Genomic DNA, 10,234 nt, shown 5'->3' on the forward strand with positions numbered 1-10,234 from the left:
GTGAAATAATGATTGGTTTTCACGTGTGTGTGCACACATGGAGCTAGATTAGGCTTTCGTATTAAAGCTTACATGCACCTCGGTTAATCCTCAAGGAGACAGCACAACAACCCACCTAGATTAATCCTCCAATTTTAAGTTGGAAAATGCATCTGGGCATGCCCCCTATACCCATACATATATATATTATTTTTTTTTGTTAACCAAGGTGTCCGGGTCAGCTTACGCACATCTCGACTAATCCTCAGGGGAGACAGCGCAGCAACCCACCTAGATTAGGCTTTCATATTAAAGATTTATATTTGGTTTTGGTCCATTATCGATTTTTTCCCATTAATCACAATTTGGTTTTATCTCAAGCGAAAATTAATTGCAAAAATGTTTCCGTGGTTTCCTCCCTGTCCAGATAATTCCTATCCATCAGCTAGCAGGGACAGTGCTGTCATGCGTTACAAGGCCAAGAGGAATAATAGGAGGTAAATGTTTCTGCAAAATATTTTCATTAACATACATTACACTTTCAGCGCTTTGTTCCGTCCATTTTCCTTTCTTCACCGAAACAATTAAGTTGACATTAAAGGGGTAGTCTTTTAAAGGTTAAAGTCTCTAGTGTATGCTTATGTTCCAAAATTTAAAATAAAGTTTTCTTTTCTTTTTCCCCCCTTTAATTTTGTGGGTTTGTCCATGCTGCTTGCATCCCTCTTGTGAAATGAACTTACATAATTGGCAGGCTTTTATGACATTCATATGCATGTGGCCATTAATTTCAATAGATTTCCTCTCTGGATTTCCATGTGATGAAAGAGTTTATTTATTTCCTTCTACTGCCAAACAGGTTTGAGAAGAAAATCAGGTACGCCTCTCGCAAGGCCAGTGCTGATGTAAGAAAGTGTGTGAAGGGCCGGTTTGTTAAGGCAGGCGATGCTTATGACTATGACCCATTGTGCCAAACCAGAAGCTACTGAGAGTAAAGTTTTAAACTATACTTACAAGGAAAGAAAAAAGGCTGGTTTAAGATCGACTTTGGAAAATTCCAAATTGAACCCTTGTTTCACGGCAGTGCAGGGTTTGTCATCTGTAAAGTCATTTTAAAAAATGGGAAAAAAGCATCAAGGGGGAAAGGAATGGCTGATGTAGGAGTAGAGTTTTTGATTCTGAAGCTCAAATAATGAGATTTCAGGTGGAATTTTGGAATGCTTCTCCAGGAAAAACCGGTGGATTGTGACGCCTTCTGCTCACGGCACTGGATGTTACTTACTTTCCTGCCTCTCTTCAACTTGTCCTATGGTTGTCAGTTCTTCTTTCTGAGGCATGAATACATGTTTTACCCTTTCTAGGACCGGGAAAACATCTCATCCCTGTCCCCCTCTTGGGCATAAATCCTTAAATTTTAAGTTGAAAAACGCACCTGTGCATGCCCCCCATGCCCATACATACGATTGGCAAAAGACCACCCTAGTCTCCTAGTTGGATGCTTGTGTGTCCCCTTGGTTGGTCCCCTCGTTGGTAAAATGGCCATGCAACTAGATAGCAATCCTCAACCCTTTTAAGTTACTAGACAGGACCCCCTTAAAACTTTAATATAATATACCCAACTACGATTTTAGAAAAATTACACAATCTGAGATTAAATATCTAGACTAAAATTAGAAAACATGTAATAACATGGGTTTAACTGTTTTAGGGTTATTATACGATTGTTGTAAAGTGATCCGCACAATTGGAAACCTCATAATTTCAACCAACTACGGTAGCAAGGTAGCCTCAACCAGGAGGAACCATGTGAAATATTGTACGATGATACAAAGGTGCATTGCTAATGCTTTGGATGCGTACAATTATTGTAATTGCTTGCCTGGTCCTCTATCGCATGGATTAACCCATGTATCACCATGTGGAAAATAATGAAGCATTATACTTCACGTGGCATAGTGATAGGAAAGACAACCCTACATTTTAACAATTGAAGATTTAAAAAAATATAAGCATATAATGAGAATTATTTAATTTCTCTTTACTTTGCATCTAAATCCTTTGGATTTGAAATGTAAAATAAAAATTACATCTAAAAAGTATTATTGCTAAACCTATAACTAAATATGGTAAGAAATTTAAGTAATATATACTTTATACAATCATTATGGATAATGATTACAAATGTTTTCTTTATAGGTTTGAAAATTTTCACTTCTCTTTTACCAAATTAAAAAAAAGTTCACTTCACTTCGATTTTTCTTGTAATGGCATTAATTTTCAGATTTTTTTCACAATCTTTTATTGACAAATCCGGACTAATCTCAAATCACTCCTTGGTTTGCAGGGTTTGATGTCTTTGCTGTTTGGTTGATGGATGTAGTGTTTTTGTTTGTCTACATAGAATATTTATCTACTCAAAAAAAGTTTCAACAGAGCATTTTTTTGGCAAAAAGATTTACCACACAGCCGTTTGGGAAAGAATCTCCTTAACAAACACTTCTAATTTTGCTCCGCAAAAGATTATTTTGGCCAAAAAAAAAGAAAAAAAAAATCAGTAAAATCAAGGCAAATTTAAGCATTGAATTTCGGGAAATGCTCTGGATACATCATGTTTCAAATCTCTAACATATTCAATTATTTACCCTCTCTTACAACAAAAAAAATAAAAAATATTTACCCTCTCAAGTCTCATTTAAGTCATATCATCCCGAATATCTTCAACACACTTGCTAATACTCCAACAACTACTAGATCTCTCCTAACTTTTCAATGTTTTGTTTTGTCACTAGACATAAAACTCGACACAATAGGAGAGCTTGGGTTCTACCTCTTGGCAAAATTTATGTCCGATCTAACTTGCCATACACACCTAGTCTCTTTTTTTTTTTTATCGGCAAATCTCATAGATATGTTGTGAAAAGTCTATCACTGGAATTTTTTAAGAGTTCCACAAGTACTACGAAGAATGATGAATTAAGGAGCAAGTTTCCCACAACATATAACCTTTGGATTGGTCCAAGAAAGGGTGTCATGATTCGTACAATTGGGGAGGAGAGTTAATGATGAAACCCACCTGCCTAAGTCCAATTATATAGGGTTACATCATGGGAGTGGGGACAGAAAACTTTATCATAGATATGTTGCGGAAAGACCATCAATGGAATTTTTTAAGAGTTTCACAAGCACCACAAAGAGTGATAAATTAAAAAGAAGCGAGTTTCCCACGGCATCAAACCATTGGAATGGTATGGGGAAGGGAGTTCTTGATTTGTACAATCGGGGACTAGAATTAATGATGAAACTCACCTGTCCAAGTCCAATGATAGGGTTACATCATGAGGGTGGGGACAGAAATTATATCATGGGAGTGGGGATCGAAATGTTTCTCCAATTAAAAAAAAAAAAATTTAAGCCCCCATAAAGGAGAGAGGTTAGGCTTTTTTTTTTTTTTTGGAGGGGGGGGGTGGGGCAGAGGATGTGGGCGTGATAGGTAAAGTCCCATTAAGTTGAAATAAAGCTAAGTTTATTGTTCTTATGGGTGAATGGGTAAAGCCCCAAGGATAGTTGAACTCATGACCTCTTATTGTGAAGTGTTTGTCATTGCCAGATTTCATATCCTACTAGCATTGGCAAATCTCATGTATATGCTGGAATCTGTATTTTGGCAAATTAATCATTTATTTATTGAGCTTTGGTTCTTGCATGTCCCACCTAGGATGAAATTCCTGCATTGCTCAAATATTTGCCACTTGGTACCTCAATTTCGGCCAATTTGTGGACATGTAAACCTCAAGGTCACCCTACTCACATATCATTTTTTTATAAAATTTTCCAAGTGATCATATAAAGCTTAAAAAAATCAAGACTAAAGGAGAGTGCGAAGTAGTAGTTGGAATACTAATTAGAGGCATGCATATACACAGGATGGTTAAACTTTGAAATTTGACGTGTGGCTAATATGAACTATGTTCTTTCCATATGACAGTCAAATAGCCACATCACTTGTCCACATGGCAGAATGACAATGGGAAGCATGGGTTCCCCCTTCTAACTAGACAGCCCAAAGAATGTTTATTACATGAATATGAATATATTTTTTTAGGTAAAGTTTTAACAAAGCATGATGAATATCAAATTCGGGAGATTAATTCTATGGATATTCTTTACCCCTTTTTTTTTTTAGTATATATATATTATATATATATATAGAGATAGATAGATATTCCCACCTGATTCATGCCCATGTTTCCCTGTCTGAGGTCAGAACTCAGAAATATGCTTGTTAAGAAGGCAAGCGTGCATCCATGATCTGTGGATGATGACCTTAAAAAAAAAATTAAGGCCCCATTCATCTTCGGACCATGTTGAGCGGTTGGAAAATTTTTCTAATATTTGTTTATGGAAGGTTCATTTATATATCAAAATGATAACCTTATAAAAAAAAAAAGTATATCAAAATGATATGAGACTTTTCCACCACCCTGTGAGGAGGCTTCGCCTAATTGGGCGATATGCTAATTGGAGAGCAGTCAAATCCTTCTCCTTCTCTCCACCTTATATTAAGAATCAAAAATACCCCTCTCCTTGTTTCCCAATGCCCATTCCAAGATGCCAATACTCGTCGGTGATAAAATTTTGATTCTTGACCCAAATGGTATAAATTCTCAATAATTGCCTCGGCAATTGGTAAGCTGTGTTGCCCAAAAAGCCCATGCTCACCAAGAAGTCTCAAGTTTGAGCATCTTGGTTGTTACCTACTTCCCCTTCTTACTCACCAGAAAAAAAAAAAAAAAAAAAAAAAAATCCCTGTGTATTTTCCATGTTAACATAGATGTCTTCAACCATTGGATATTGGATGTCCTATTTAACGGACACTCTCTCGACTTGTTAGGTTGTGTCTTTTTCCTCTTCTTTCCTCTTTTCATTTGTTCTTTTCTTCGAGTTTTCATTTTTAATTTTATCTCTCTTCCATCATTTTTGCTTCTCTTTTTTCTCCTCTTTACCCAGTCGGAATTAGGTGTACGTGAAATAAGGATCAATTTATCTCCGGACAATCCCCATATATTTAATGATCTATGGAGAGTAACTTGACTCCCATGTATATCTATTAATTTTGCTTACCTGACAACTTGCCTTTAAACCTCCCACCTGAACATCCAAACCCATATTAGTAGAGGATAGGTGAGGAATAACACTTCCTGTGACAAATCAATCGACCATCAGGTGATCAGGTTTGCGTATCGGAGACATCGTAGGCTGCCTCCTAGCAGTGTGTGGTCTTTTTAGTACAATGCCCAACGTGACAACATGAAGCAAAGTCCATAGTTGTAAAGGCAATGCCTAGGCATCGAGGCGCCTTGTTTTTGTACCCTCCACCGCCTTTGGTCGCCTAGGTGCCATGACAACTACGAAGCACCCTTTCTTCTTAGACAGGGCAGGGCTTCCACACTTCCATAGCAGTTTTCTAGAAATGAAACTCTGTTTCTCAATCAGAAGGATCTAATAATCCAGCCACACAACTAATGCTATGGAAGTACAAACTGAAACAGGCAAACTACAGGGCAACATTAGCTTTTGTCATGTTGTAATGTAAATATCTGAGCGCCACATATTGCAACTAAATTTCATAGCATAACATAGAAAAGTAGGTGACATTATAATCTAGAAGGCAAAGTGACTACAATTACAAATGCAAGTCAGTTGATTTGGAGTGAACAAGGATTTATACATTGTTATGAGATACTACATATACCACCAAACCCACCAAACCCATATATATCATAAGGAATGAATATCCCGTCCATATTTTAGTACAGTGGAAACCAATTTGACACAAGGTACAGTCATTAGTTACTATGTCACCCATCTTTCATGAGCAATTCGTGTCGTAAGTTGCTAGTCCTTGTAACTCTGGACCTTCCAGCCGCGGGTTGTTCTCAAAGCTACATCATGAAGAAAAAACATAGTAAACGTGAAATTAATAGATTGAAAGTGAACAATAAGAATAAATGACCACACCTCCAAAATCCTACCAACAGAATATTCCTGGTTAAAAATTCCATAAAGGATGAACAAAATCCACCCTTAACAGACACAGGTCAAATATCAAGTAAAATAAATGTTAAATTTAGACCGAAGAGTAAAACATCATTGTTCTCCTTATCCCAGATCCTGTGTTGTACATCAAAGCAAGTGCAAACGGTAAGCCAATTCCTGACCCCAGGAACCAGCCTGATCCAGGGATGGAAACAGCATAAAAGCACTGGCATATTTGAATCCCTTGGGGCTTTTCACAAGGTCCATCTCTGTATAGAACTGCTACTAGTTTGCAAGGAAATTCATATGTTTAAGAGGCTATAACCTTGTCTATTTATGTAAAGTACATCCATTCGTTAAAGGAACTGAAAGAATAAAACTAGATAGCACATGTTAGCATGATATACATGTTTATGGGCTTTAAGCAACCACCAACCACATACTAATAAATCAATTTAATTAAATGGAGTAAAATTTTGAAACAACTAAATTTATATTCTCTCTCTACTATGGGAAAAGCCACAATAAACATAGAACTCTTGTGATAAGCTTGAAAAGAAAGCGAGGGAAACATAACACTAATCAAACTGGGCGCTTGGACCCTTCCCTTTAAAAGGAAAAACTGGAGACTAACAAATAATTGTACAAGTAGACACAAGTTCATCTCACTAGTCTACAACTCAACTTAGCCTTATCCCAAATTAATAGGGTCGGCTACATGGATCATTTTCCTCCAATCAGCTCCATATTCAAAGCCATACTTGTTACTTTTCCTAAACTATGCATGCCTTTGCCTACTTCTCCTGGAGTCATTTTAGGCTTACCCTTGGCTCTTTTAACTCTTTCGAACTGAATCAAATCACCTCTCCATACTGAAGCACTTAAGGTCTCCGTTTGCAGATGTCCATGGCACCTCAAACGACTTTCTCGCAACTTATCATGTATCGGAGCTACTCCTAAATTAGCTACAATTTGTTCATTCATCACTTAATCTTTTCTAGTTTTACAAATCGTCCATCTCAACATCCTCAATTCAGCTACCTTGAATTTGTCTAAATGTTGTTTTTCCAAATGCGTCGTACAATGAACATATAAAATTTTCCTTTGAATTCTAAGGAAATACATAGATCACACAACACACAAGTCGAGATACACCCATCCACTTCTTCCGCACTAATATAATTCTTTGTGCAACATTATCCTCTATAACTTGCACTCTGTTGTATCTACCTATCATCAATTTTCACCACCCCACTTTCAATCCTATTCTTACTAAAGTTACACACCACATACTCTGTTTTTGTTCTACTTATCTTAAAATCTTTTGAGTCCAAGGTTGATTTCCATAATTCCAACTTTGCATTTATCTTTGCTTTTGTTTCATCCACCCAAACAATATCAGCAACAAAAAGCATACACCAAGAGATCTAATCTTGAATGTCTCTAGTCAGCTCAATCTATAATTAGCACAAATAAACACAAGCTTACAGCTGATTCTTGATGTAAGCCACTAATTGGGAATCCACTACATTGTTCCCCACACACAATTCTACATAGTCAAACATATCTTTAACTATATATCTATATATTTAATTGGAACACTTTTCTTCTGTAACACCTGCCGAATTAACTCTCAAGGGACTCATAATAAGCTTTCTCTATGTCAATGAAGACAATAAAGAGATCCTTCTAACATTCTCTAAATCTTTCCATGCCATCAAACGCCATTCTACCTTGCGTAATCACTCTCCCAGAACAGAATCACAAAAAACAAAAAAACAAAAAAAAAAAAAAACCTTCTAGCTCAGAATCCCTCCCGTAGAACAAAAATGTTGTCAGACGGCACCCATGAATCCAGCCTTGCTTCAAATTGTTTTCTTCTTTATTTTATAGTATCCTAATCAGTTAAAACCACCTCCAAAGTAAGTTATTGGCTGGAGGAAACTTAAAATACTTTATTTTAACCCATGGTTGGGTTCTATGGGCCTGGGGGCATGTTATTTTTGAGTTCTTTTTTTTTTTTTTTTTTCTCTGTCGCAAGAGGCCTCTTTTATAAGTCCAAAAGTTGGGATTTAGAAGGGTACATAGCAATACTAATGGATAAGATTATGTTGGTTCCACTAGTAGGTTATTTTAGGTTTAGGGAGCTTTTAGTCTTATTACTTGTTAGAAAGTCCACATTTGGTAGAAGTCTCTCTCTCTCTCTGAAGGAGCTTTTAGTCTTATTACTTGCTAGAAAGTCCACATTTGGTAGAAGTCTCTCTCTCTCGTTAGCCAACGTGCTGTCCCAACCATAATGTTTTCACATACTTGCTTTGCTGATATCACTTGCTCATTGAAAATACTCAACACTGTTAATGTGGATCCTCACAAATTTCCCCGAATAGGCCAGGAAGTGATGCCATACCTCCATCAGAAAGTGACTTACCGATTTAAAATTCTTTCTACACATTTGACGTTGGAGGGCCCTGCTGGGCATTCTTCTCTACAGCATGCCACATGTGTTCGCTTCATTCATGTAAATTTCTCATGATAGAATCTTACATTTTAGTGCACATAAAAATTTTCAAGTTAACCTGTGGACATGGTGGTTTTCAGAAAAGCAACATATAATAAGACTCCTAGTCAACTCATTCTACGCAATTAAATCAATGAATGTTCATCACAATATAACCAATAGAAACAAAAATAGGCCGTAGTATGACACTAGAACACATATGACAACCCACGATGACTATGAAATTATGCATTGAGAAATTAACATTGCAGGGGAAAGCTCAACTTAGCTAACATCTCCACCTATAGTTAAAAAAGAAAGGGCCCAGTGCAAGAGGCACTCGCCACAGCGGGGTCTAGAGAGGGTTATAATGTACACAGCTTAAACATATCCACCTATAGTACTAGCTTTTAAAGCCCAAACACATATTGAGGACCCTAGAGAACAGATTTCAGAAACATTGGTGTAGTATGTTTTTTAAGGTTTCAATGTTTAAACTGCAATCCTTCACCTTAGAACAGAAGGTTGCAAAATCTAACAAATTTATCAAAAAAATTCAGAATCTAATGTAAGAAATCAAACATTATTCCAGACCTCATGCATAAAAGTCCCTTTTTCTTTTCTAATGCAAGTTCTATCATTTCCGATCAATATACATTTCAATACAAGAAACCAGAAGGAAACATGAAAGATATGAATAATATATTGCAACATAGAAAACAAGAAGGAAACATGGAAAATAAAATTATGCTTGTTTAAAAACAAATAGTAATTCAACTACTAATAATACAAAGAGTTCAATAAGTTCGACGGAAGTAGTAAACACAGTTTGTCATCTATGGGAACACAGTAAGATGGCAATGGATATAATGAAACTGGAAACCTACTTGCTCAGGGGAATGTGCTCAAATGGCCCAGTGGTTGGAATTGTCCCACAAAGATTGTTGTTTGAGACATCTCTGAAAGGGTAAACACAAGTTTGTCAGTGAGATTGTAAGGCAACGTTTCTGTTTCAATAAACTAGTTCCAAGTCAAACAATTTTTTCTCTTTATGGATTTTTGAGGCAATTCTGTACCAACAAATGCTGTATGGTAAACAAGGAAAAAAACTGTTTAAAACAGGAACATGTATGGAATGCCATATTAACAGAACCAGTTTTCTCTTCTGTTTTTTCGAAATTACGTAAAATGGAGGTGGTAAAATGGAGGTGGTGGTGCAGTGGTGGTGGTGGAGGTGGCACCCCTTTGCTTTTTTTCATCATCTATGAAAGTCGTGCAAATTTGGAGAATTGTTTTCTCATTTCTTTGGCACAAGTTTTTAGTGTTTCTCGAATGGAGGTAAAAACTGTTTCTCTAGCCCAGTTCATTCCAAAAAAAAAAAAAAAGGACGGGCCGTCACATACAGATATTGTTTCACTTCTGTTCCAAAGAAAGGAAAAACTACCAGAAATGATTTTCCAGAACGTTACCATACAGACCCTAAGTTAGCAATTTTGCCAATGAGATTGGAACAAAGCAAGAACCCTTGCACTTACACAACTTTGAGGCTGGAAACGGTAGCTAGATCCCTTGGTATTTTCCCAGTTAAATGATTGTCATTAAGCCGCCTGCACGTAAGAGAAACTCAGTGGATCAGTGACTGGAGATCAAGAAGGAACAGTTTAAAATAACAAGAGCTTGCAGGCAGGAGAGAGAGAGAGAGAGAGAGAGAGAGAGAGAGAGAGA

At 36.7% G+C, this 10,234-nt stretch overlaps 2 protein-coding genes across 2 annotated transcripts in view; one reads left to right on the forward strand and one right to left on the reverse strand.

Annotated features, from left to right (window-relative positions):
• The first annotated feature begins 373 nt into the window (after nucleotides 1-373).
• LOC122088567 (zinc finger protein CONSTANS-LIKE 9-like) lies at nucleotides 374-1,132 on the forward strand. Its single transcript, XM_042657873.1, has 2 exons — nucleotides 374-476; nucleotides 836-1,132. Exons 1-2 carry the CDS (start codon nucleotides 379-381, stop codon nucleotides 963-965), a joined length of 228 nt encoding a protein of 75 aa, XP_042513807.1. The 5' UTR covers nucleotides 374-378; the 3' UTR covers nucleotides 966-1,132.
• Nucleotides 1,133-5,598: 4,466 nt separating this feature from the next.
• The window catches only part of LOC122089361 (leucine-rich repeat protein 1-like), a 7,120-nt gene continuing 2,484 nt past the window's right edge, over nucleotides 5,599-10,234 (reverse strand). Inside the window, exons 4-6 of the mRNA XM_042659020.1 lie at nucleotides 10,045-10,116; nucleotides 9,397-9,468; nucleotides 5,599-5,918 (exon numbers count right to left, since the gene is read on the reverse strand). Coding sequence (XP_042514954.1) covers nucleotides 5,846-5,918; nucleotides 9,397-9,468; nucleotides 10,045-10,116 — 217 coding nt within the window. The 3' untranslated portion in view covers nucleotides 5,599-5,845. The remainder of the gene's footprint in view (nucleotides 5,919-9,396; nucleotides 9,469-10,044; nucleotides 10,117-10,234) is intronic.

The sequence above is a fragment of the Macadamia integrifolia genome, chromosome 9 (genome assembly GCF_013358625.1).
Source record: "Macadamia integrifolia cultivar HAES 741 chromosome 9, SCU_Mint_v3, whole genome shotgun sequence".
Classification (NCBI taxonomy): domain Eukaryota; kingdom Viridiplantae; phylum Streptophyta; class Magnoliopsida; order Proteales; family Proteaceae; genus Macadamia; species Macadamia integrifolia.

Coding starts and splice junctions, on each gene's coding strand:
- LOC122088567 (XM_042657873.1), top strand. CDS start 379: ATGTTTCCGTGGTTTCCTCCCTGTCCAGATAATTCCTATCCATCAGCT. Junction 477..835: donor GCCAAGAGGAATAATAGGAG/GTAAATGTTTCT, acceptor ACTGCCAAACAG/GTTTGAGAAGAAAATCAGGT.